Raw genomic sequence first — 27172 nt, forward strand, 5'->3', positions numbered from 1 at the left:
AATACTTTTAGGAGAGAGAGTGTAGCATTGTGTGAATGTCCAAGTGGGTTAAGAAAAACAAATTTAAGGGGAGATGAGGTTGATGTGTTTCCAAGCTAACCAAAGGAACTTTTAATAAGTCTAATGTCTGTGTCCATATTCCAGAGGCAGCAGTTCTCAAAGATCCAGGTTTGCCTAAAGGTTATCCCCTTGCGCCCCCCCCCCCCCCCCGCTCCCTGCGCTGGCTATGTAGCACTGAGCAAGTCGCTAGTTGTCTGTGGTCCTCGGTTATTCATGTGGGCAATAGGGATCAGGAGGTAGATCCGTTAGCTGTTGCTTTGTGACAGATTCACCTCAAAATTAGTGGTTTCAACACTATTTTTTATTTTCTGAGTCTACCTGGGGGCTGGGCTTGGCTAGGCTCACTCATGTATCAGCTCGCAAGTGGCTCTGGTTATCTTGGCAGGGTACTGCCCGTTGTGTAAGGGCCTAAGCAGGGACGACTGGGCGAGTAGGTTCCATCACATGTGGTCTCATCATCTGGCAATCTAGCTTGTGACTTGTTCTCATGGTAGTGGTAGGGTTTCAGGAAAGGGAGGGAAAATTCTCTTGCAGCCTCAGCTCAGAACTAGGACAACATTCCTTGCACACACTTTCTGTTAGTTAAAGCAAGCCACAAAGGTTGACCCAGGTTTCCAAGGGTGAGGAAATAGATTCCACCTCCTGAAGGGAGGAGCTACGAAGTGATTCTGCAAAAAGCACAGATCTAGAAATGGGTGGAGTCTTGGGATCATTTATGTAATCCACTTACTGCAGGAGATAGACTCCCCTAACTCAGAGCACAGTGTTGGGGTAGTGAGGGCCTTTAAGGTGCTAAGGAGGCTCAGACAGCTGAGGTCAAAGGCTTGATAGTGCTTGGGAAATGATAAAGTGCCCCACAATTAGTGCTTCTGAGCGTGGTGTCCCACATCACCTGGTGGGGGGATGGTAAGTTCCTTGAAGTAGGGCTGTGTCCCTCTCCGGCTCTCCTCTTCCGGACTGAAAGTCTCACCTACATGAAAGGAAATGCAGAAGCTGAGCAGTTACTGGCAACCGGGGCACAATCTGTGTTCTCACCCTCAGAACAAAGACAGACTTTAAAGCCTCTGGAATCTGAGAATCTCCCTTCTCTTCTGCAAGCTCTCCTTCCCCTTCTTGCAACCCTGCTCCCACCTCCAAGGGGACTTGGCAGGGTATTACCAGTCTTCCCCACAACTGAGGACACACAAGGATGACTTACTGAAGGTGACCAACTAATGGAGGACCCCCAAACCTGCTCAGGGAACCCACCAGCACTTGCCTGAGGGACTGTCTGTAAGAGCAACTCACCTGACACCATACCCCCTGCTGTGTGACTCCCAGAATGGTATGGTATTGACAGATGCTTTTTGGATAACAGAGGCAGAGCCCTGGAAATCTACCCCACCCCACCCCCATCCTCGGATCTGCCTGCTCTTCCATTCGATGGCCTCTGCTCCCACTCCTCTTCCAAGTTACCTTCCCCAAACACTGGTAAGATTGCATCACATTCCTGCTTTCTCATGAGCTGATGTTTATTGAGCTCTGACAAAGGGCAGGGTGCTATTCTAACCTCTTCCCTTAATTTAACTCAATCTTCCCAATTCTGTGAGGTAGTTGCTGGCATTATCCCCCATTTTCCAGATAAAGAAACTGAGGCACAAGAGGCTAAAGTGACTTATTCAAGGTTACTTGTAAGTAATTTGTAAGTTACTTTGTAAGCAAGTAGCAAACTTCAGATTTGAACTCAGGCAGTCTGGTTCCTGAGCTTGAGCTCCTCAGGCTAGAAAAGCCCTCTTTGTGGGTCTCTATTTTTTTTTTTTTAATAATAAGTAATAACAATAATAATATAATGATCAAGATACATGGAATCCTTACTGTATGTTGGGTCCTGTTCTGGCTGTATTAGGTGCATTAACTCATTTGATTCTTATAATAGTACTAGCGAACTGGGGGAGGGGGAGAGCCATTATTGTCCTCCTTTTCCTGGTAAAGAAACAGACACAGTTACACAACAGGGATGGGTTGCCAGACACTTTAACCTCAGAGCCAAGCTTTATACATCTGTACTATCTGCTGCCCCAAGCCCAAGGGCCCAGGATCCAAAGGCTCTCTGGGTTTCTGAAGTATGATCTCTGCATTTCCACCAAAGGATCTCTTTTGTCTCTTGATCTATGCACGTTTTTTCCTTCCCAACCAGACCTTGAGCTCCACAAGGCCATATCTGAAGTTTGGTACTTGCCTCAGTTTCCCCAGCTCACAGCAAGAGGCCTATCAAATAGTAGCAGGGGTCAGTGGCAGCCTGCTGAATGAAATCACAGAATGTCAGAAGGTGAAGGGATCCTCTCTCAGAGGAATGAAGTGGCCCCGCTCCATGACCTGCACATTAGAATTGGTCCAGGAATTGCTGCCCTGGCTTCCAGACGCCACCCAGATACCCCCAGATCTGTTTTATAAATTAAATCCTGTTTAATATGCCTCCAGGAAGCTACTACTGAGCAGACATCATCATAGCCAAGAAATACAAGTTAATATTTTGTGAACAGTGTTCCTAAATTAACAAATTGTTGCCCAACTCACAGCAGGTTACAAATTTGGGTGATTAAGCCTTAGAATGGCCAAAGTGTCCCTATAACTATAATCTTAGTTTCTCTTTCTTGAGAGGGAGTGTGTGTCAGGAAGAATGCTTATTTTGCAAAAGGGAAATCTGAGGGACACCTGGGTGGCTCAGTTGCTTAAATGTCTGCCTTAGGCTTAGGTTGTGATCCCAGGGTCCCAGGATCCCAGGGTCCTGCTCAGCCTGCTCCTTCCTCTGTCTGCCACTCCCCGTGCTTGTGCTCTATCTGACAAATAAATAAATACAATCTTTTAAAAAAGGTTGGGGGGAAATTGAATCACCTCAGGTCACCCAGAAATTGAAGCGTTGAGGGCTGTAATCCCTTTATTCTATCAGGAAATGGGGTGGGATGACCTTGCAAGACCTACTTCAGATTGGAGTTTCCATCATCCTGCATTGTCAGCTTTCCTAGGCAAACTTACAAAGGGCTATGAGTGCTGAGTAGGAACTCAGCAGCATTCAACTGGGGTTGAAGACTTAGAAACACAAGGCTTTGGACCCCTCCAGAATACACTCAAGAGCCTGACAGCAACTTACTGGACCCCGAGGTCCAGATTCTTCCAATGCATGTGTGAAAACTCATAAAAGGAAACTTCATTTTTTGTTATTATATTTTTAAAGGAAACTCTACACCCCAATATGGGGCTCAAACTCACCACCGCAAGATCAAGAGTTGGATGCTCTAGCAACTGAGCCAGCCAGGTGCCCCAGGAAATCTCATTTAAAGTGGAATCACCAGGCCAGAGGGAAGAGCTGTCACACCTTCTCTCTCCTCAATGGCAGACCCAACCAGAAGTGACATACCTTACCAATTCACACTATTTTAATACATAGCTGGAGGAAAAAAAGTTTTTTTCTTCCCCCAGCAACACCTCAGCCAATGAGAGAATATCATAACTCAGCCAATGAAAAGCCACTATACTTCAAATTTCCAGTGGACTTCTTGTTTCTAATAGAGCCTCCTAATTTCCCCCTTCTCCCTGTAAAAGAGCTGTCCTCTCCTTTGTTCCCTGGACTTGCCTGTGGCTTTTGGCCTGACTAGGTTGTCAGGAGTTGCAACTCTCTGCTATTCTGGAATAAACCATTTTGCTGTTAAAATAACTGATAGTTTTATTTATTTATTAAAAAAAAAGATTTTATTTATTTATTTGACAGACAGAGATCACAAGTAGGCAGAAAGGCAGGCAGAAGGAGAGGGGGAAGCAGGCTCCCTGCTGAGCAGAGAGCCTGACCTCCAGTTGGAGCCCAGGACCCTGGGATCATGACCTGAGCTGAAGGCAGAGGCTTTAACCCACAGAGCCACCCAGGTGCCCCAAGTTTTATTTATTTTTAAACATTTATTTTATTATCTTAGAGAGGGAGGAGAGGAGCAGAGGGAGAGGAAGAGAATCTCAAGTAGACTCCGAGCTGAGTGTGGCAGTGGTGGTGGGGCTCATCCCCCACAACAGTGAGATCCCCACCTGAGCCAAAATTCAGGAGTCAGCGGACTCACCCACTGAGCCATCCAGGCAACCCACTGATAGTTTTTAGGCTCTTCACAGGCGGGCCTTTCATTTGGTCAATAAAGTAGGAGGGCCTACTATGTTCCAGGAGCCAATCCTAAAGGACCTCGTAGACTGCTCACAATCCTGTGAGGTAGGCATTTTCACCATCCCCCTTTTACATGTTAAGGCACAGATTCAGAGAAGTAAACCTAGAACTGGAGTACCAGCAGAGCATTTAACCAGCAGACAGCATTTCCAACCACAAAGCACATTCCCACCCCGCACCCCACAGAGTTTCTCTTCCAGGAGCAGTAATGGTTCTAAAGCATGATGGTTAAGAGCAATGGTTTGAGATTGGAGCTGAGTTTTCAGTCCCCACTCAGCCACGTGTGTGGCCCACAGAAGTCATTGAACCCCTCTTGTCTTCAGTTACCTCAGCTATAAAATAAGGATAATAAAAACGCCTTCCTCGTAGGTCCGTGGGAGGACGAGATAAAGCGCATAAAGTCCTATGAGACATGCCTGGGTGGGAGTATTTTGTTTGTGTATGTAACACCCCCACCCCACCCCGCCCAATGAAGAGTGCTGGGTCCCCAGACTCCGGGTCGGGAGTCCTCTCACTGCTCTCTGGATGTATAATCCAGGAGGGCCCATGACTGGAGAAGGGTGACTCTGGGAAAGCCAGTCTGCAGGAGGTGGCTGGGCAAAACAAATGATGGGTAGTCAGGACATGAAGAGTCCTGGGAGAGAGAGATGGGGTTCCAGGGTTGGGAAAACGGAAGGGGCAGCAGGTGGGCTCCCCACGGGACTTCCTGGGCCCCTCCCTCCTGGTGCCCCTGGGAGCCCCGAGCATGGGAGAGGTGGGCACCCGGGGAAGGTCTCCTGGAAAGATGCTTCTGAATTGTTTGCAGGGATTAATCAGGTCAGCGAACCCCATCAGTCGATCGCTGCTCCCTGTCCTCTTGGCAGTCCTTTGCCGCGGGGGGCTCCGGCTAGTCACGTCTTCGGGAGCTGGGGTCGTGGGGCGGCTGGGGGAAGCGGTTGGCCCTCCCGCCCCTCTCGGCTGGGTGCGGGCTTGCCCTTGACCGTTGCGCGCGTGCGGCCTCGGCCCGCTGCCAAGCAACAGCGCGCTTCCCCGCGGGCTGGCGGCAGCGCTGCGCTCCTCCCGCCCCTTCCGCGCAGGCGGGCGCGGGATCCTGGGCAGATCCAGGCCGGGTTTTGAGGCGGCACGCGCGCGTGCTGATTCCTCGTCTGTCGCTCCTGGCATCGGTCGGCCGCAGGAGATCATGGTACTGGACGAACTGTGGGCCGCGCTGTCTGGCGCCTCCGGGGCTGCCCTGGCCTGCTGCTTCGTGGCAGCGGCCGTGGCCCTGCGCTGGTCAAGCCGCCGGCCCGCGCGGCGCGCGGCGGCCCGGGCGCGACAGAGGCAGCAGGCAGCCCTGGAGACCATGGATAAGGCGGCTCAGCGCTTCCGCCTCCAGGTGACCGCTCGAGTCCGGTGTGTGGGGGGAGGCACAGGGCGGGGGTATCCCTAGCCGCATTTTCAGGCGCACTGGCGCGGGGCGGGGGAGCAGATGGCGAGCAGCGCAGGTTTTACTTTCGGTACCTCTCCACGCCCTAATGCATTCCATACTCTTTCCGAGTCAGGTAGAGCCAGCCGTGGGGAGAGTCAGGAAAACGAAAGGGACAGGGCAGGTCATGAAAGGACATCACTGCACTGAGTCAAGAGGAGCTTTGCTCAGTACCAAAGAATCTCAAGATTGTTGGGACACTAAAATGCAAGCCTGAGAACCATTAGGATGCTCGGGTTTAGGATTTCAGAATCATGGGACGCCTGGGTGACTGACTCAGTCGTTAAGGGTCTGTCTTCGGCTCAGGTCATGATCCCAGGATCCTGGGATTGAACCCCCTCTTGGGCCCCCACATTGGGGCTCGTTGCCTCAGGGGGAAGCCTGCTTCTCCCTCTCCCACTCCTCCTGCTTGTGTTCTCTCTCTCTCTCTCTCTCTCTCTCTCTGTCAAATACATAAAATCTTAACAACAAAAACAAAAATAACAGAAAGACTTGGGAATCAGAGGGTGATGGCCAACAAAATGTGGAGCACTCACAGTTCGAAGTGGTTAATTGTGCATGATGATCCTGAAAGCCATCCAGGGAAGGACTTGCCTAAGTGCAAAGGGGACCAGGCTGGAACAGTTTCCCCAGCTCCTGCCGCCCAGGTGTTGTTCTAACCCCTGATAGGCCCCTTTCCTTGAGCTGGTGTAATTCTAGCCCTTCCCTGGATGATCTGTCAACAAGCTTTTCTCCTTCCGGATCAGCTCAGTGTGTGTTTAGGCCCCAGGGAGGGGCCTAGAGGAGGGGACTTTCTCTCCAGGTGTTTGAGGCACAGGACCCAGGTAGAAGTCAAAATGATAAGTTCCAAGAGATGTTCTTATGTACGGAGAGAGGAAAAACTTGCCACAATCATTTGTGAGGGTTTGTGTTTGAGAGGATTCAGATCTGACAGGTGGGAAAGCATTCCAGGTGACTGGGGACACAATAGGAATCAGGAGGATAGAGTCACAGAAAATTGCGCTTAGCAGATGCTCTGCTGCGGCAAGTGATTTTAGAGTTGGGGCAGAGCTGAAACTAGAACCTAGACGCCCAGTGGGACTCTCTAGCCTCATTCCAGCCTGGGAGAATTGAGGGGGGGAATAATAGGTAGGGAGACCCGGCCTTGGGATGCCAGGCTCAGGGTCACCTGGGTGGCTCAGTCATTAAGCATCTGACTTCAGCTCAGGTCATGATCTCAGAGTCCTGGGATCAAGCTCCGACTGGGCCCAACATCGAGCTCCCTGCTCAGCGAGAAGCCTGCGTCTCCCTCTCCCACTCCCCCTGCTTGTATTGCTTCTCTCTCTGTGTCAAATAAACAAATAAAATCTTAAAAAAAAAAAAAAAAAGAAAAAAGAAAAAAAAGTATGCCAGGCCCAGGGCGCAGCCTTGATCACAGTGAGGTTTTAGATGGTATGAATTTACTCCATACTGCTCCCGGGCCAGGATATGTCATATTTATTTATTTGCTGATATAAATATGTATCTGGTTCCAGCCTCTATTCATCAAGCTGGCTGAAAAGCCATCAGTCAGTTCTTAGAGCTTCAGCCCAGACAGGCCACTGACCCTAACTGAGCCCAAGTTCTTCACTGTCTAGTCCTCCTCTTCTGGCTGAACTCTACGGTGCCCCACTCGCGGATCCTTGCAGTGCTGCCTGGCTCGGCCTGGTACCCTCCGATGCTCCCCAGGCCCCCGCTCTGTAACAAAAGCCAGAATACTGCCAGCCGGTTCTCCTAGCAAGAACTGTGTGGGGGCAGCTTCAGGGATCAGCCCACGGTTCCCACCTGCTGAACTTGCCTCCTCGTCACAAGAAACCCACCTGCTAGCAGGAGAGTGAGGTGGTAGAAGGATAGGCCTTCCTTCACTTCAGCTCCAGGCGCCAGCATCTACAGTTTCCCTCTGGAGCAACTGCCCTTCATTTTTTATTTTATTTTATTTTATTTTATTACTTTTTTAAAAAGATTATTTATTTATTTATTTGACACAGAGAGAGATCACAAGTAGACAGAGAGGCAGGCAGAGAAAGAGGGAAGCTGCCTCCCCGCTGAGCAGAGAGCCCGATGCGGGGTTCGATCCCAGGACCCTGAGATCATGACTTGAGCCGAAGGCAGAGGCTCTAACCCACTGAGCCACCCAGGCACCCCTGCCCTTCATTATTTTCAAGAACAAAACCTTCCAGGGTAGAAGATTTGGCTCTGAAATAGAAAATGCTGTTTTTGCACCAGGCAAGAAAGCCTGGCCTCAGAACATCAATGCTTGGCTTTTCCAGGCAGGTAAACAGTGAAATTTACCTTTTGATTTTCCAGTGACTGTGGGGGAGATAGCAGTGTCTCAGTAGTCTCAGTGGTGTGAACAATTCTCAAAGGGATGGGATCTTTTTTTTTTTTTTTAATATTTTATTTTTTTATTTATTTGACAGAGAGATCACAATTAGGCAGAGAGGTGGGCAGAGAGAGAGGAAGGAAAGCAGGCTCCCTGTTGAGCAGAGAGCCCGATGTGGGGCTCGATCCCAGGACCCTGGGTTCATGACCCAGCCGAAGGCAGAGGCTTTAATCCACTGAGCCACCCAGGTGCCCCAAAGGCATGGGGTCTTGATGACAGTAGCTCTGAAGGCGCTGAGGGCAGTTAAGAGGGAGGTGGTTTAGCTGAACTCAGTCCCTTGGGACTTTGGGTCTAGCTCCTTTCTCCTTCCTGCGCCCAGATGCCTTTCTGCTTGGCTCTGGAGTGGGATTTGAGGAGTTTGGGATTTGAGGCTGTTTCAGCAGCCTTTCTTTTGGGGCTTTTTCAGCCCAGCCCCAAATAGCAAGGGGCAGGAAGTTCAGCAGGGCCCTGCGCAGGCCCTGGGGGGATTACCGGAGCTGGTAGTACAGGTCTGGCCTGATGGACTGCTGATAAAGCTTGGCTGACTGGAAGCTCGAAGTTCACTGGGAGCCCGGATGCCTCCAGGGTTCCCAGGCATCGCTGGAGGAGGGCGAATCCTAAGCTTCTCCTAAGTCATCACAAAACGGTTCACCTCTCTCGACCTTGAGCAACTCTACAGTCAGGCCTGTTTCTGGTAACTCTCTGTTGACCCTGTGAGGCTTAATCTGTAACAACCCTTTGGCCACCTTTCCCCACCCACCCTGCCCCCTGAATGAGTTTTAATATCCTTTCTAGGCCGAAGAGAGGGACTAGCACGCATGGAATATGATGGCTGGGAGAGACATACCAGAGCACTGGCTCACGCCTCTGTGCCTTTGCCCTCATCACTTACAACCCGTTTTGTCAGAACCCCACTGGTCTTAACAAGCACCACGTCTTTCCATTGGATCTGACCTGTAGTTCCATCTCCTGGGCTTCTCCAAGCCCCACTCGAACCTAACTTTAAAGGGAAATGATTCAGTAGATGAATTATTCGTTGAGACCAGGATCCGTGGCCTCCGTAACCAAAGGGAAAAGATATCTTGAAATAGAACAGACATGATAAAAACCATGAGGGAAAAAGAAAAAGACGTGGAGGACCACGGAGGATCCCAGAAATTAGAGCAGTAGAGACCTCAAGGAGAAAAACAGCTAGTGGGGGGCAGCCGTTCAACGATAGCTCTAGTATCCGTCCCTGGAAAAAGAACGCTACAGGTGTCTGCTGTTCTCTGTTAGAATTCATTTGTACACATCTCTGCATTCTCCATTCAAATGTCACTGCCCCCGTGTTTGTGGACTGGCCTCTTGGAGGCGCAGACTTTCCTGGGTGTCTTGTGAGACAGGGAATGTCTCAGCTGCCTGATAACTAGCTGAAGACTTAAAAAAAAAAACAAGCGTTAGCAACTGTGTCATCAGCCATCTGCATTCAAGAACAAAGGACAGAGTTAAAATTTGTGCTGAGAATGGAGAGAGCTTGCTGACAGCTTCGAATTGAGGCACATAGGGGCTCTTGGTGTCTTGTCGCAAGGTGGGAAATGGTGGTGACCAGACTGTTGGTGGTAATTACCCTAGTGGTGGGGCGGGGAGCTCTTCGCTGGCTTTTACTTTCTTCGCCATACTGTTAGGCATTCTTTTCTACAGTGAGCACATTTATATAATCAGGAAAAAAAGAGCCATTTTGCTATTTCCGTCATCAAGTGAGCAAGGCAAGGTGTAGTTAGTAAGTATTGTGCATATAGCATGACTCCTTTGTGCCTACATATATAAATAATTACATACATGCTGGGTTTTTCATAAACATTTTTTTTTCTCTAAGTTTTCATTAGAAACCATTAACTCTGGTTTCCTTTTTCAGTAGAGGGACTGGTCAGGGTGGTCCTCGGGGTAGGTGGGGAAAGTGTTCATTTTTCATTTTGTGTCTCCTTTTAAGAAATATATCACCAGCAGGGACACACCTGGGTGGCTCAGTTGGTTGAATGTCTGCCTTCAGCTCAGGTCATGATCCCGAGGTCCTGGGATTGAGCCCCTTGTCAGGCTCCTTCCTCGGCAGAGAGCCTGCTTCTCCCTCTGCCTGATGCTCCCTCTGCTTGTGCTTTCTATCTCTCTCTCACTCAAATAAATAAATGAAATATTAAAAAAAAAAAAAGAAATATATCACCAGGGATTATCAAGTGTGTGTGGAGAGATCACAGATTCATTTTTTTTCTTCTTTGTGGCACCCTGTAATATATATATATATATATATATCCCAAGTAAGTAATATATCTGTTTAACAAATGAAGGCTGGGGGTAGAGTGTTCTTGCTGTTAAGGCTCAGGTGCCAAGGACTTGTGGAGGGCATGAGTAGGCGATGTCTCAGGGAGGGGTGCGGAGGGGTCTGACCGGTGCCTGAAAGCACCTCCTGGCAAGCCCTGGGCTTGTGCTGTGACAGGGACCTGCAGGGTAGGGGCAGGGATTGATTGGCTTTGCACTTTGGCTTGGCAGGAAGGGTGATGGGTGGGGCAAGCCTTGGGCAAGGCAGGCAGTTAGGTGGCCCCTGTGTGAGCGAAGAGAAAAAGGCTGGTCACTCGCAAGGGTCTTGGTAGAGAGGATGGAGAAGTGGCCGTGTTCCAGAGCTACTTAGTGGGCACAGTGACTGACTGGATTTGGCTGTGGGTGGGAGGGAGAAAGTGCGATCTGGGATGACTCCTTTGTCCTCATGCACCACCTAGAGAGATGGCAGCCCTTCCCCGAGCAAGGGTGCACGGAGCAGGAGCCGGTGGAAAGCGGGGGGGCAGTGAGCTCCGGGGGAAGGACACAGGGGTGGGTGGCAATGGGAATGGCCCCTGAACACCACAGCTCGATTGGGTCGGGCTGGATGGAGGGTCCAGAGGCCATGGGGTAGGTGGAGAGCCTGACTGGAAGCCACAAGAGGATTCACTTCTCCCAGCATCAGGGAGGAAACAAGAGGAAACTGTCTCTTCCCACATCTGGCTCCTTCTCATCCTTCAGGTCACAGCCGAAAGAAACGTCACCTGCCAGGCCTGACCATCCCGTCTGAGCCAGTCCTCTGCTGTGTCCGTCACAGCAGTGTGTACTTGCCTTCTTGCACTTTCCATGAGCTGTCCATCATTTATTAACTTGTTTCTTTTCTTGAGTGTGGGTTCTCTGAAAGCGGGGACTTGTCTGTCTTGGTTACCTCCAAATGCATAACCCTTAACTTAGTCCTGGGCACACAGTAAGTGCTCAGAACATGTCTGTTGACTGACTGAATAAAGGGATGACAGAAGTAGCAGAGAAGCAGGAGAAAACCAGAGGAAGTCGAAGGGAGCCAGTGTGTGGTCTCAATACGTTTGAATCCCGCAAGTGGATGAAGACATGGAGTGAAGAACAGAATCAAGTATCTCTTGGATTTGGCAAGAGGAGAGCCCAGGCCGGAGTGGGGCTGGGAAGTGGTGGCTGTGATTCAGAGATCCTCCTCTAGCTGTTTTTGCTAACTGGCTCTGTACCATTGAGGAGGGAGTGAGCTGGATTTGCAGGCAGGGACTGACCTCAGAGACTCTGGGAGCCTTCCAGACCTGGCAGTCATGTGTCTGAAAAATTGTCCCCCCTCCTTCTGAGAGCTCTTCTCTCACCGCGCGTACCTGTGTGTCCTGCACCCCCACCCCACGCACCACAATGGGTTTTATTTTCTTCAAGTTATTTCTCACTGACTCAGACTCTTGTTTACTTTTTCATTACCTGCTCACTTCCCAAAGCATGAACTTCTTGTCTTTTTTGTTCAGTTGTATCCCCAGGCCTAGTTTGGTGCTTGGTACAGAGCAGACACCTAATACATATCTGGAAAGAAGGGGAAAAAAAAATCCCTCTTTAGGGATAACCTCTAGCTATAGCCCCAACCACCCAGGATAGTGTCTTCTTTTTCTTCTTCTTCTTTTTTTTTTTTTTTTGTACAATGTCTTCTTTTTCTTCTTCCCTTTTTTTTTTTTTTTTTTTTTGCCTCCCCTGCCAGGGGTTAGATGTGGGTGGCTAGATGCAGGTGGATAGCCAGTAGACGGGCTATGCTGAGTGGGCAGAGAACCGTAGTTTACCTGTATGGGCCTAGGTGACGCATTTAGCCTCTCAGGGCTTTGGTTTCTTTACCTGTGCAATAGGAATGGTAACAAGATTTAATCAACACCCAGAGTGTACCAGCATGGAGGCTATAGGCAGTTGTTAGTGGTGGGGGTTTGTAATGATTTTATAACATTTTCATAACATAACATTTCAGCCTGGGCGTGGCCTTTCCCAGGGCAGCCTCTCCCATAACCTTCTGGAAGAGATATATCTGTACTGTCTGTAGGTGGCAAGGACCTGCCTAGGCTGGGCCACATGTCTGGTGTCAGAGCAGCAGGTGGGCGTGTCTATCGTAGATTCCCACATGACAGTGAGCATCTGCTTTGCCAGGTGTGGGGACTTAGGGGCACTGGGCCACATGTGTCTGCTGTTAGCACTTGGGGCATATGTGGAGAGGGGTTACTTACCTGGGGTGTCTTTTCAGAACCCTGACATGGACTCAGAGGCCTTGCTGGCCCTGCCCCTGAACCAGCTGGTGCAGAAGTTACACAGTGGGGAGCTGTCCCCTGAGGCTGCACTCTTCACCTACGTTGGAAAGGTAAGGCCTGGACCCCAGGGATCCTCCCTCTCTCTGCAAAGGCTGTGGGGAAAACCTGGCCTGGAGTTCGTCTCTCTGAGGGCCAGGGTGGGACAGTGCCAGGGGCTACCAGGAGCTGCATGAGGGAGAGAGAAATAGAGAGAAAGAGAGGAGAAAGAGAGAGAAGCGCTGACTCTGTGTGTGTGCTTCTGTGGGGGCGACACAGAGCATGTTGTCTTAGCTTAAGAGCCTGGCGTTCAGCCCAGACTTCCCTCTCCCACCCGCCTCCACCCCATCGGTCACCAAGTGTGGTCTGTTCTCTTTCTATAGCTCTCTCCAGTCCAATCCCTGGTCCCCATGCCACCAGCAGCCATCTCCCTCCATGATGGAGCACCAGCCTCCTGGCTGGATGCCCTCTCAGGTTTCCAGTTCTTCAAACTCTGCTCTTCGGCTCCTTGCTGACTCCAGCATCCTGTCTGGCCAAGGCCTTCTGGAGGGTGGGCCTCAGTAGCTCTACTGTCGGGGGTTTCCTGGCACCCAGAGGTTGCCATGGGGAGCCCTGCCTTGTGCGGGACTCCCTTTACCTGGAAGGCTCTTCTCCCTCTTCTTTGCCCCATCTGAGGCAACAGGCACTGCCAGTTGAACCTTTGGGGCTCAGAGAAGGAGATCCTCTTTCAGGGATCTGACCCTCCTCCCCTCCTAACCCGAATTAGGGTTCCCTCTTCAGTGCTCACTTTTTAACACATTTCTCTGGGTGTTTTTGTACTTGCCTTGGCCTCTTTCTGGGTCAACATGGGTCCCTTGTGGATAGAGCTTGTCTTACTTGTCTTTATACTTAGTGCTGGGCCCTCTGTCTTTTCACGTAGTAAGTGTTCCAGGCATCTGTTTGAAACGAAGGGAAGGAAAGAAAGAGTTGGGCTTTGTGAGTTCCTTGTTTGTGGTTTCTCTGTGCTTTGTGAGTTCTTTGCTTGTGGTTTCTCGAAGCAGAGTGTGTGGCAGTGAGTATGACCACTAAGCCGATCCATGGGCGTGAGTGACAGCTGGGTGAATGACAGCTACTGAGCGAGGGGGAGGGAGGCTGACAATGGAGGGAGGACCCTGGACCCCTGCCCTGGATGCTCCGAGGGGACACAGGCAGGCTCAGCAGACCAATGTGTCTCCTCTTTCAGTGTCCCTGAAAAGCGGCTGCCCTACCTTTTCACCCACAGATCTCACGGGCTGAGGTGTGGCAGTGCAGTCCACACCCATTTTCCTCAGATGTCTCACAGGGACAGCAGTATCATTTCCTTTTAGGCAAGCTTCCACTCCTTTAACTGATAGGTATCAGCCAGTTGCTCTGTGTGCCTTGATTATCAGATTCAAGAGTTTCCGGGGGTGGGGAGGCTTAGCTGGGGCTGGTGTGGGCCAGGCCTAGTGCAGGAGAGAAATTGCTGGCCTCTGGGAGGCTGGCAGCTGGGTCTATCCGTGCTCTGTGCTGACTCCCAGTGTGACCTGAGGTGGGGACCTGCCCTTGTCTGCTTCACTGACAGAGATGTGGCTTAGAGGTCAAAGGTCATCTCCCTCCCAGCTCATCCCCTCTGGGGAGTGTCTGAGGCCAGTGCTTGTTGCTCCTTTGGGTGCCTGGGTTGGGCCCTGGCCCTGGAGGTGCTCTCTCCATCTTGGGGGTTGAGGCCAGATGCTGCCAGGGTGACGCTGGGGCTAGATGTCCCGGATGAGGTGGGTGCTGGGCTCTCAATTATTCTCCATGCTCCTGGCTCTGGGCTTTGTTGCTGGTCACCCTTTCCCTGTGTAGACTTAAAGAGGCCAATTTTATATAATGTATATTTGACCACAGCTAAAAACAAAAGCCAGAGTCACTCTGCCCTGTGTCTATTTCTCCCTCCTCCAGGCCTGGGAAGTAAACAAAGGAACCAACTGTGTGACTACCTACCTGGCAGACTGTGAGACTCAGCTGTCCCAGGCCCCACGGCGGGGCCTGCTCTATGGCGTTCCTGTGAGCCTCAAGGAGTGCTTCAGCTGCAAGGTGTGCCCCACCTCCTATCTGGCTCTGACCCCCACCCCACTCCTGCACCCCTGTCCCTGTCAGCTGGCTCTGCCTCCTGGCTTACCTGGGGCCCTCCAAGGCTTAGCCTTGGCCCACAGGATGGCGGTGGCAGTGGGTCCTGGGCCGCTGAAGGGCCCCTGAGGTGTCAGCCACAGCCCTCTGGTGCTGGTCTCTCCCTCCAGGGCCATGACTCCACGCTGGGCTTGAGTCTGAACGAGAGCGTGCCCGCAGAGTGTGACAGTGTGGTGGTGCAGGTCCTGAAGCTACAAGGCGCCGTGCCCTTTGTGCACACCAACGTCCCTCAGTCCATGTTCAGGTGGGCTTGTGCATGGGCGGGGCCAGGGACTCTGGCCCCAGTGCACCCGGGCTGACCTGTTCCTGCTTCCCCCAGCTATGACTGCAGTAACCCCCTCTTTGGCCAGACCTTGAATCCGTGGAAGCCCTCCAAAAGCCCAGGAGGCTCCTCCGGGGGTGAAGGGGCCCTTATTGGGGCTGGAGGCTCCCCGCTGGGCTTAGGCACTGACATTGGAGGCAGCATCCGCTTTCCCTCCTCCTTCTGTGGCATCTGTGGCCTCAAGCCCACGGCGAACCGTATCAGGTATGGTGTGGGTGGTGGGTGGAAGGAGCTTCTGGGTCTCTTGCTGTGTGGTCTTAGTCTAGCTTCCAAACTCTTTAGGCCCCAGGCAGGGAGTCCCTTGCTGGGGTTTTGCTGGGAGGGAATGTCAGTGCCATTGGCCTTGGTTCCTAGTTTCCAAAGTGGTGAGAGTTCTAAGCTGCTGTGTGGGTTTGGGGTTGGGCAGAGGGTGACCATTTCCTGTTTCCGACATCTTGTGTTTCTTATCCAGCAAAAGTGGCCTGAAGGGCTGTGTCTATGGACAGGTAGCAGGTGAGGTCTGGGGTTCCCTCAGTGCCCTGGAGGAGGGGGGGTCTGCCTGATCCACCTCTGCTCCTGCCTCTCCTGGGGGCAGTGTTTGGCTCCCAGGCTAGTCTAGGTCTGAGTTCCTACCTCCTTGTCTCCGCTCACACTCCTGGGCCATGGCCCAGCCCTTGCTTGGACCCAGCCCCAGAGCCCATTAGGGCAGGGTGATCTTTCTTCCTTCCCCTCCCTGCCCTCACAGTGCAGATCTCAGTCGGCCCCATGGCCCGAGATGTGGAAAGCCTAGCACTGTGCCTTCGAGCACTGCTGTGTGAAGACATGTTCCGTCTGGACCCCACAGTGCCCCCGCTGCCCTTCAGGGAGGAGGTGAGCAGGGGGTGGGGTTGGGTGTGGGGTTGAGTTTGGCTATTGCTGGTGCTCCGGAGCCCAGAGAGCAGCCCCAGGCACTGTGGGCAGGTCTTGGAGGCTCTGTCTCTTGAAAAGCACCCAAGGGTCTGAAGTTGGGCTCAGCTGCTGCTCCAGAGAGCCGCCAGATGGAGCCCTTGCCCACCTATGGCAACCCTAGGACTTCTGAGGCTGGGCTGGGAGGCTTCCTTGGAGGAAAGATGCCCCGCTTCTGGCCTCAGCCTCACCTGCTGACCCTGAGAGATAGGAGTCACTTCTCAGCCCAAGAACCATTTGTAGGAGAACTAGGGTGTTTCTTGGCAGGCAGAAAATCTGGGCTGGGTGGGGTGAGCTCCCCCTCCCTAGCAGAGGTTATTCTAACCACTCAGTGGTTTAAGAACCCCTTCCTGGGGCGCCTGGGTGGCTCAGAGGGTTAAGCCTCTGCCTTCAGCTCAGGTCATGGTCTCAGGGTCCTGGGATAGAGCCCTGCATCAGGCTTTCTGCTCTGCGGGGAGCCTGCTTCCCCTTCTCTCTCTGCCTGCCTCTGCCTACTTGTGATCTCTCTCTCTGTCTCTGTGTCAAGTAAATAAATAATCTTAAAAAAACACACACACACACACACAAAAAAAAACAACAAAAAAAAACTCCTTCCTGAGAGGAAGGGAAGGAGGAAATGCGGTCCTTGTGATGTGGTCTGGAAAGAATTATCATGGGAGCCAAGACTTGCAATTCTGAAACAGGCAGTAGACTCCTCGACTCAGGAGACAGGTTACCTGGTTCCTGGACTTAGTCTTATCAGTCTGCGCTGGGTGGACTTGGGCGAGTCCCAGCCCGACTCCAGCCCGTTTGCCTATCTCCTTATCTAGACCCGAAGCCTCAGTTTCATCATATGGCCAGTGAGAATGCAGAGTCGTTGTGAAACAGTTTTGTGAAAGGGTCAGATGCAGAAAGGGGCAGCCTCTTTGGCACCCAGTTTTCTGGGGATCCGGGCTGCAACCTTGCAGCTGTGTTTGGGGCTGAGTAGCATCTCTGATCTCTGGGAGCCCTACACTGGGCCACCCTCTTGACTCGATTCTGATTCCGAGGTTTTGGTCCAGGTCTACACAAGCTCTCGGCCACTGCGTGTGGGGTATTATGAGACCGACAAATATACCATGCCCACCCCGGCCATGAAGCGGGCCGTGCTGGAGACGAAGCAGAGCCTTGAGGCTGCTGGCCACACGGTATGGCTGTGGGGACCCGGAAGTCCTGGTATGGCCCCTCCTTCAGGGAAACGTTCCTGGTACCCGTGACTGTCACCTGTCCCTAGTGTCCTTTCACCCATCACCCAAGGGATGGTTTTGTGGTTGGGATGGGAACGATGTCCCTGCAGGACCCGCAGATAGAGGGCTGATCAGAAGTGTGAGGTTACGTGGTGGCTGGGGAGCTCAGCTCTGTGCCGGAGATGAGGGAGCATCGCACTGGGAAGCTCCCGTCCACCATAAGCAATGGTGCATACTGCCCAGGGGTTCCTGCCATCTGAGGACAGTGTGCTTGTGGTTTTCGCCTGTTCATCTGAGACAAGTTTATGGGTAGCTTGACTCCTCTCATGATGTGAATTTTTAGGGAGTTTGCATAGGTCAGGACACCTGCCTTTGTGGCTCCAGGGAGGGCTCCCACGGCAGCAGGGCTGGTCCAACCCATCCTCAGGGCTGCCTGGGCAGCATGGGGGGTGGGGCATGGGAGTCAAGCGTTTCTCAGGGGCCCTTATACCCCTCAATCTTGCAGCTGGTTCCCTTCCTGCCAAGCAACATACCCCATGCTCTGGAGACCCTGTCAACCGGTGGGCTATTCAGTGATGGCGGCCACAGCTTCCTGCAGAACTTGTGAGTGATGTTGGCCTTTGGGCTCTGGGGTGGGGTCAGGACATGGGTAGACCCAGGGAGATCAGCTGGGTCCTGTTACTCCCTGGATGGGCTGCTCTGGTGGAAGATGGGGGCCAGGCCTCCACTGAACACAAAGAAGGTCCGAGAGTTCTGGGCAGGGACCTCACTGCCCCTCTAACTGTGCAGGTGGAGCCTGGAGATCCCTGGCCAGGGAGACTTTAGAAAGGCACCAGCTCGAGGGGAGGCTGAACTGAGCAGAGCCCGAGTGATGAAAACTCACTGGGAGAAGGGGGTGGGCAGGGGAGTTGCTTGTCTACTGGGGAAAGATTGAGAGATAAGCAAAGGGTGAAGCAAGAAGAGAGAGGTCTACACATCATGCTGTGACTTCAGGCTCCTCTGACTTGAGCCAAGCCTGTCTTTTGAGTACTTTTCTCTTCTGTAGAGTGGGTGGGTTGGATCAGACCTACTTTAAGGAACTTTGCAGAGCTCATGTTTATTTTTTTTATAGCCCTTTTTAAAAAAGATTTTATTTATTTATTTGACAGAGAGTGAGATCACAAGTAGGCAGAGAGGCAGGCAGAAAGAGAGAGGAGGAAGCAGGCTCCCTGCTGAGCAGAAAGCCTGATTCGGAGCTGGATCACAGGACCCTGAGATCATGACCTGAGCTGAAGACAGAGGCTTTAACCCACTGAGCCACCCAGGCACCCCTATAGCTCTTTAAAAAAAAAAAAAAAAAAAAAAGATTTTATTTATTTGTTTGACACACACACAGACACACACAGAGAGAGAGAGAGATCACAAGCAGGAGGAGAGGCAGAAGGAGAGGGAGAAGAGCCCCAGACAGGACTCCCCATACGGGACTCAATTGCAGGACCCTGGGATCACGACCTGAGCCAAAGGCAGACACTTAACCAACTGAGTCAGCCAGGTATCCCAGAGCTCATTAGAGAAGCTGGTTCCATTTAGAAGCTTCCAGTCCTTAAGGGTTGACAGAGGTGCAAGAAAGACCTGTGACGATACCTCCTGCTGATGTGGGCTCAGCTGACGAGACCTCTGCTTGTGGCTGAGTAGGGCCCAGGCCTCAGCACGAGGGGCTGCCCCTCACTCTGGCTCTGGGGATAAAGCCCTAGGGTCGGCCTCCTGAGACCTTTCCCCAAGCTCTAGAGCTAGAGACAGCCTCAGAAATAAGAGTCATTGCGGCTCCACTTGTCTCTCTAAGCCCGCATCTGCATCAGTAGGGGATGCCCTCAGTGTCAGGTCCTGGCCGGGGAAATGTTGCCCTCGTGGAGTCCTTATCACTTTGAGCTGAGTGAGCCAGGGAGGGAGATGCAGAGTCCTGCCTCAAGAAGCTCCAGGGATATGGAGTGGAGTCCGGGTGTCCCAAAGGATAAGCAGAAACAAGTCATATGTCTAAACGGAGGCAGGTAGGGGGCACCGGGATGCCTTAGACAGTTAAGCGTCTACCTTTGGCTCAGGTCAGGATCCTGGGGTCCTGGGATCAAGTCCCATGTCAGGCTTCCTGCTCAATGGGGAGCTTGCTTCTCCCTCTGCCTCTGCCCCCCACCCCAGGGGCACTCTCTGTCTCAAATACACAAATACAATCTTTTTAAAAAATAAAAAATACCCCTGAAACAGATAATACATTATATGTTAATTTTTAAAAATACATAAATAATAAATAAATAAAAGGAGGCAGATAGAGGTACCTGGCTAGCTCAGTCCATACAACATGGGACTCTTGATCTCGGGGTTGTGAATTTGAATCCCATGTTGGGTGTAGAGATTACTTAAAGAAAAAAAAGAAAATCTTAAAAAAAAAGAAAAAAAAAGGAACGAAGGCAGATGAAGGGGTTGGAGACCAGCGGTTACGAGTCTCGCGGAGGTGGGGGTTTCATAGAGTAGATGACATTGAGCTGGGGGTGCTGTGGGCAGGGGCAGGGCAGGAGGGAGGACCGGAGGGAGTGCTGGACTGGACCCTTTGTCTCCCAGCAAAGGTGATTTCGTGGACCCCTGCCTGGGGGACCTGATCCCCATTCTGAAGATACCAAGGTGGTTGAAAGGACTGCTGGCTTTCCTGCTGAAGCCTCTGGTGAGGGCACAGGAGCAAAGGGCTGGGGGGCGCTGGGAGGGAGCCTCTGGGGCTCTTCCCCTCTCGCCTTAGCGGCAAGCACAGCCTCCTCTTCTCTCTACCCCCCACCCAGACTCTTCTCCTCTCCCCATGCCCTGCAATCTTCAGCCAGTCACATGCTGAAAGAGGGGCTGACCTGGGACCTGGGGGAAGGGACAGAGGGAAGAGACACAGGTAGCTTGGCCTGAAGAAGGTTGTTGTCCACTCTCAGCCCAGAACTGAGTCACTGACACTGTTTTGTCCTTCGCAGCTTCCAAGGATGGCAGCTTTTCTTAACAGCATGAAGCCCCGGTAAGGACATTTCCTGTGCCTAGTTCCTGCCCCCCTCTTCTCCTGACTTGGGGTTAAGTGGTTTCTGATGGGAAGAGCCTAGGGAAGTGGGTGCTGAGGCTGGAAGTGGCCCAGCCAGGGTGGCAACCTCTGTAGCTTTCAGATGGGACCTTGATGTTTGTCTTCGCAGAGTCTAGGTCCAGCTAGAGAGGAGGGGCCTGAAGGAGATCACAGAAAGAGACCAGGTGGAGAGACCTGGCTAGATGAGGGTAGTAAGGACCAGGAAAGGAAGCATTGGGGAGGCCCAAGGTAGAGGGGGCTACTGAGGAAACTGTGAGAGACCTGCTCTTAGAGGTCTGACAGGAGCTGAGCTGCACTGGGTCCTGCTGTCCCCTTAGTGGCTCGGGTGGGAAAAGCAGGCTACGAATGGCCTCATTTTCAGGCCCTGACATCCTGCGGACTTGCCCCTTCTCTCACTGCCAGGCATTCAGGACCTTTGACAACTCTGGTCTCTGGTATCCTAAGGGTCATTGGGAATTGGGCCTGATCTGGCCTGGCTCTGCTGTAAAGTCACCAAGTGACACAGTCTACATCCCTCGTGGGGCCTGTTTTTCTCCACAGGATGTGAACTTAGGGATTTGAACTTCTTTCCTGTGCTACCTTCCTCTCAGAGCTCCCCTAGTTGAGAACGGTCCATGGAGGAGTGAGATCTGGGAGGTGGTGTTAAGAGTAGGGGTCTGATGTTGCTACTCCCCATGGCTGTGACCTTGAGGGCCAGTGACCTCCTTTCTTCTGCCCAGGTCAGCTGGCAAGCTCTGGGAACTGCAGCATGAGATCGAGGTGAGGCCAGACCCCCTACTGACTAGAGTCAGGCAGGGTATGGGGTGGGATTGGAAAGAGCACCTGCCAGTGGGATCTCTTAGCCATGGTTCCCTCTGGACCCCTGGAGTGGTCTGTCATTTCCCCTTCCACTCCCTGGACTGGTCTGTTCTGGCCCTGCTCTCTGGTCCTCACTCGCCTGGGTGCTCATCCGTGGGTGCTGGCTCAGTCTGCAGCATCTGTCCTGGATGCCCCCTTCACTGCCCCCTTCCCCCCTCCACCCCCAGTACTGTCCAGAACTAGTGGCCCTGCTCTGGCAGGAAAAATGATGTCTACAGTTCACATGGGAGGTAGAGCAGTGGAGGCCTCCTGGAAGCAGCTGTGCTAGATGCCCTGAGGACCTCCATCCCAGTGTGGCTTAATCCAGAGAAGGGGCAGGTGCTGGGCCCCCAGCCAGCCCCATCACTGTCCCTCCATTGAGGAGTCCATGCAATGGGCTGGGTCTGAGGGCTTCCCCTGGTGTGCTGGCCTCCTCCCAGGTGTTCCGCAACTCTGTGATTGCCCAGTGGAGAGCGCTGGACCTGGATGTGCTGCTCACTCCCATGCTGGGCCCTGCTCTGGACCTGAACGCCCCAGGCAAGGCCACAGGTGAGGTCAGCTGCCCCAGCACATATCTCGGACATTCCCACCCGCCTTCCCTCTTCTGTGAATTCAGCCCAATGCCCAACAGGTTGCTGGGAAGTACGAGCCGAGCCTTGGGGAGGGTTGCACCCCTCCAGGAGGTCCCTGCCCTTGAGGAGCTCACAGTCCGACTGGCTGGAGAGATGGGAGTCATCTGGGAGCTCTGCATGCTGAAGTTGGAGATCTTGAGATCCAGAGCCTGTGGTTTGGGGAGGTGCAGTTTAAAGTCCAGATGGGATTTAGAAAAGCCAGGAAAAATAGGAACAAGGGTCCAGGTGGGGAAACTTCCTGGGCAAAGGCACAGGACAGGACTCAGCAGGCTCTCCAGCCTGCCCTGAATCTGGATCCCTGGGCTTTGTCATTCACTCAAGTCTGGGCTCTGGGAGATAGCCTGTCTCACTTGGTGGGGGCAGGGCTCCAGCTCCCTGTGGTCCCTTTCAGGCGCAGTCAGCTACACTCTGCTCTACAACTGCCTGGACTTCCCTGCGGGGGTGGTGCCTGTCACCTCGGTGACCGAAGACGATGAGGCCCAGATGGAACATTACAGGGGCTACTTTGGGGATATCTGGGACAATGTGGTACAGAAGGTGAGGCCACGGGGCCTGGCCTAGCCCCTGTGCACCCCCTTCCCCTGGACTCCCACCCATACCCCAACTCTGGCTGCTGGGAGGGATGCAGCATAAGCACGTGCAGTCCTTGCCTCTCTCCCCGCCTCCCCTCCCCTCCTCCCTCCTCCCCTCCCCTTCCCATTAAGTAAGCTCTACACCCAATGTGGGGCTCAACCTCACAACTCCAAGATCAGGAGTTGCAGGCTCTACTGGGTGAGCCAGCCAGGCTCCCCCTGGCAGTTCCCAGAAAGACTGCGGCCTGACTCTGCTGTGCTGCCCCTCCTCTCCAGCTGGGGTGCTCCCTGGTCCCTGGTGGGGTCCTGTCTCCATCGCCTTCCATCCCGGTACCTGTGTCCCCTGCAGGCCATGAAGAAAAGCGTGGGGATGCCCGTGGCCGTGCAGTGCGTGGCTCTGCCCTGGCAGGAAGAGTTGTGTCTGCGGTTCATGCGGGAGGTGGAGCGACTGATGACCCCTGAAAAGCGGCCATCCTGACTTCGGCCTGCCCATCCGTCTGGCTCCGGAGGACCTGAGACCCTCTTGGTCTGCGCCCAGCCTTGTCTGGGCACAGCTGCTACCCTGGGAGGAGAAATTTGGCTTGGGGCAGAGGCTTCCCTGTCCCCCTCCCCCAACAAGAAGCACAGACCCCCTGAGTCTGGACCTTGCTCCCCATTCTGGTCCCCTCCCTCTGCCCTGACACCCCTCCTTGTGGCAGGCAGTGGGTATGACTTGGGCAAAAGCCCACTAACAATCAAGAAATGTTTCTAGTCTCTGTACTTTGTGGCTGTCATTGTTAGAGCACTGGGGGTTGAGCCATACTCGGGCCTTGGGCCTTGTCAGTCTCCTGGTTCCCAGCCCCCCACAGGAGAGACACTGGCTTCTTGTGGCCCCAGCACTTCCCCCTCCCCCACTCCCCCCACACTTAGACTAAACCCTACTTTGCTGGGCATTGCCCTTCTCTCTTTGCTCCTTCCCTCTGCTCCTTCCCTCTCCTTTCTGCTCCTCTGCCATTAAATCCTCTGAGGCCCTGCTCAGATCCCTCTTTCTTGAGAAGGCCTTCCCCCGTTCCTCTGGGTCCTGAAATAGGTGGGCTGTTTCTTCCCAGTCTATCCTGTGTAGTGGGCCTCTGTGGGCAGGTTTGCTTTTCTTAGGACACTGGCTCTCCTTGACTGCAGGGACCCTAATGTTATGTCTTTGTTCTTAGTGACCAGGGCTGGGCACCGGGCAGCAGGGAGTCTGGAGTTCTGGCCAGGAGGTGGCGCTGTTGTTCCCCCCCCCCCCCCCCCCCCCCCCGCCCCAGAAGGCCCATAGGCCTTGGGAAGAGAGCACGAGACAAGGTGATCTGGTACAGAGTGCTCACAGGGCTGGCTAAGGACTGGATTGTTCTAGCTAGGCTTCCTGAAGGACCTGTGTTGAGTGTGGAAGGTTCCCAGAAGCTGAGATGGGAGTAAGGACATCCCAGGGCGAAGGAGCCATACACCCAGAGCTCATGAAGAGTTCAGTAGACGGTAGTGTTGAATGGGCAAAGGAGGAGCAGCAGAGATGTAGGTGGAGGCCAAACCAAGGTCAACTTTGGGGGTCAGTTCAGGAACTTGAATCGTGTCTCGAGGGCAACGGAGTTTTTAAAGGATCCCACAGCTGCAGTGAGGAGAGTAGATTGGGCAACCAGAGCCTGGAGAGGGACGAGGAGGCTGCTCCATGTCCATGATCCTAGTCTGGGGAAGGGGGCATGGAGCCTGAGCTAGGCCATGGCCCAGGGGTAGGGAAAGAAGTGGTTTGGGAATTGACCGTTGGGATGGAAGTGAGTGGTCTCTGCTCAGAGTCTCACCTCTGCCCTATCTATCAACCTCCCTCCTACATGACTACGTTGACTGGCGGGTGGGAGGGTGGCTAATCTGTGACTAATCTGGGAACTTCTTGGCCCCCTTAAGCCAGAACTTACTCTCGCCTGGCCCCAGCCCTATCTCCCCTGTTTACTGCAGAAGATGTTTCTGAGCCTGAGCCCTCGGGTCAGGCACGTGCCCGGTTCTATCTGGCTCTTTTCAGATTCTTTTCAGGGCACCTTGCTTTCCCAAGGCTTCCTTCTCCTTCCTGACTTTCCTACTCCTTCAGAGGGGCTTTTTCTACCAGGTTATGTGCCCAGTGGCCACTGCACTGTCTGACAGTGGTGTCCCTGCCTCAGTAGGACCGGTTTCAGGGTAGACGCAAGGGCTGATCAGAGGGCCTAACTTACACGGGCACCTAGATCGGGATGGCCAGGTTGTTGGGCCCTGCCCAGATTCCTTGTAACTAGTGTCATTTTGCCTCATATCATTCCCTAGAATCATCTGTACCTACCTCCCCTCCACTAAGCCTCTTACTCCTGCCCCATTTCTCTCTTTGATATCCTTGTGCTTTTTTTTTTTTTTTAATTTTAAAAAGATTTATTTATTGGTGATGGGAGCAGCTGGGTGGCTCAGTCAGTTAAACATCTGCCTTTGGCTCAGGTCATGATCCCAGAGTCTGGCTCCTTGCTCAGCAAGGAGTCTGCTTCTCCCTCTCCCTCTGTCCCTTCCCTCCCACTCATGCTTCCTCCCACCCCATAAAGAAATAAAATCTTAAAAAGATTACTTATTGTAGAGAGTACACATGCATGAGTGGGGTGGGGGGGGGTGTTGGGCAGAGGGAGAGAGAGAGAATCCTCAGGTAGGCTCCCCACCAGGCAGGGAGCCCAACCACAGGGGTGGGGTGGAGGGTGGTGCAGAGGGCCGGATCTCAAGACCTTGATATCATGACATGAGCTGAAATCAAGGGTCAGCTGCTTAACTGACTGAACCACCCAGGTGCTCCAGTATCCTTGTGCTCTTAGACACAAGGCTGTAAGATGGGGGTGCCTGTGCTCTTCCCTTCACTGCTTCACTGCTTCACCCTTTGAGCCCCAGTGTGGCCTCACCTAACCCTGGGCTCAGTGGGTGCTGGAGCTCTACCAAGACTGACTCCCAACCTTGAGAGGCTCGGGGACTTATGGGGATGGTTAGCCATTAACACGAACGCATCTGCTCCCTGGGAGATCAGGGCTTGGGGAAAGGTTATACAAAGGGACAAATGCTGCCAAGGGGTGGGGGAGGTGGTTGCTGTGGCCAGGAAGCAGCCACTGAGTCCTGTTTCCATTGCTATGCTAGCATTCTAGTCCATGCCACGTGACTGTCCCCTGGACAACACAGTAACCTAACTGGGCTTCTCTGCCTCCCTCCACACCTGTTCCTTAGCCCATTTCCCGTGCAGTTGCCAGAGGGATGCTTTGAAAGTGTAAATCAGATAGAGTCACTTGTCTCAAGACCTAATGGTTTCCCATCCCACCCAGAATAAAGTCCAGTCTCCTCCTGTATCTTGCAAGGCTCTGTGGGTCATGGCCCTAGCTTACCTCTCCAGCCTCCTCTAGCGTGTGTCTTCCTCTCATTCCTTGTACTCCAGCCACATGAGCACCTTTCCGTTTCTGGATCTTCGCCAGCTGGTGGTCCCTGCTCCAGAGCCTTTGTGTCACACTGGTGCCCCACTACTTGGAACACTCCACTCCAGACTGCTCTTTTCCAACTGTCCTTTCGATCGGAGTTGGGTGACCTTTCTAAAAGCCATTCTGATCATGCCTGAAACCTTTAGCATCATTTGTGTTCTGTCAGACTCCTGGTTCTGACCCTGAGGCCATGCCTTTCCCAACCAGGCGGCTGAGCACTCTGGTCTCCACCCCTTCCTGAGTGCCCACATCCCAGTGTGGCCCTTGGGGGGTGCTTGGGACAGTGTGCACAGCTCCCACCCCCACACAGTTTGCTTTTGCTCACTGTACTTGCTCTTCCTCACATCTGCACCTACAGACCTCCCACTTATCCAAAGAGAAGGTAGTCTGCCCTCTGGCAGGCTGTGTGAAAAGGGCTTCTTTGTGTTTCTGTCCATACTCCAGACCTGGGGCCATGTCTTCATAATGAAGTCCAACGTCTGTTAGCCTCTGGAGTTGCTAGCCCATTATCCCATGGGGAAAAAAATGGGCCTTATTACTTCCATTTTATAGGTGGGGAAACAAGTTCAAAAACAGTTGCTAATTTGTTCAAGGCCAAAGACTTGCACGGAGATTTGAAGCCACGAAGCCAAACTTTAGTATCTGCTTTCCTCTTTTGCAAGTCATACCAAGAACACACCCTCAACATCCCAGGTTAACCAGGTTCTGGGCTCGGGACCACAAATACTGTTCCATTCCACAGAAGCAAGTTCCATTCATGGTGCCGCTCTGCTAGTGTGTTTCTCTAGGAGGTTCTGTCATGTCCCTGTCTATCCTCCCTTCCTCTCCCTGGGGTTGTGATCATTGGAATTTAGGACACTGTGAAAATAGCTTCTCTTTGTCCCTGTTGAGCCACATCTTCTGGGATCATCCCAGGGCTTCAGCCTATTGAGAACCTTTGGGATCCTGGCTCTGTGGGCCACTCCTGCTCTGCCTCTCAGCTCATGCATCCATAAGTCTGAGCACTAGACCCCTTTAACTTCATCTAACTCACTAATAAATGTATTGATCGGATCGGGGCCAAGGAAAGACCCTGGGGTGTGTCATTCCAGGCCACCCACTGGAGCAATCTGACCTGCCACACCTCTAACAGACTCCCGCAATACCACGTCCTGAGTCTGCCAGCCCTCCTGGGCTGCTGCCTCCCCAAGTTTCCCACCCCCTGGTTTGGGAGCGCTGACCCTGGGTGCCTTCGGTAGGGGAGGCCATTTGGGGTCGGGGTGTGTGG

The 27172-nt window shown here is 52.9% G+C and overlaps 1 protein-coding gene across 1 annotated transcript; it reads left to right on the plus strand.

Annotated features, from left to right (window-relative positions):
• Window positions 1-5329: 5329 nt before the first annotated feature.
• LOC131809694 (fatty-acid amide hydrolase 1) lies at window positions 5330-23188 on the plus strand. The gene is made up of 15 exons (XM_059137001.1): window positions 5330-5618; window positions 12647-12760; window positions 14628-14762; window positions 14966-15099; window positions 15175-15381; window positions 15629-15669; window positions 15902-16026; window positions 17142-17267; window positions 17812-17909; window positions 19899-19998; window positions 20288-20328; window positions 21108-21147; window positions 21666-21774; window positions 22249-22394; window positions 22779-23188. The coding sequence occupies exons 1-15, from the start codon at window positions 5424-5426 to the stop codon at window positions 22905-22907; spliced, it is 1740 nt and encodes a 579-aa protein (XP_058992984.1). The 5' UTR covers window positions 5330-5423; the 3' UTR covers window positions 22908-23188.
• Window positions 23189-27172: the final 3984 nt, after the last annotated feature.

The sequence above is a fragment of the Mustela lutreola genome, chromosome 10 (assembly GCF_030435805.1).
Source record: "Mustela lutreola isolate mMusLut2 chromosome 10, mMusLut2.pri, whole genome shotgun sequence".
In the NCBI taxonomy this organism is placed as follows: Eukaryota; Metazoa; Chordata; class Mammalia; order Carnivora; family Mustelidae; genus Mustela; species Mustela lutreola.

What these genes read in the sequence shown, in the direction of transcription:
- LOC131809694 (XM_059137001.1), top strand. Translation starts at nt 5,424, where the DNA reads ATGGTACTGGACGAACTGTGGGCCGCGCTGTCTGGCGCCTCCGGGGCT. An exon ending in GTCCCTCAGTCCATGTTCAG is followed by an intron (nt 15,100 to 15,174) that starts GTGGGCTTGTGC and finishes TGCTTCCCCCAG; the next exon opens with CTATGACTGCAGTAACCCCC. An exon ending in TGTCTATGGACAGGTAGCAG is followed by an intron (nt 15,670 to 15,901) that starts GTGAGGTCTGGG and finishes CTGCCCTCACAG; the next exon opens with TGCAGATCTCAGTCGGCCCC.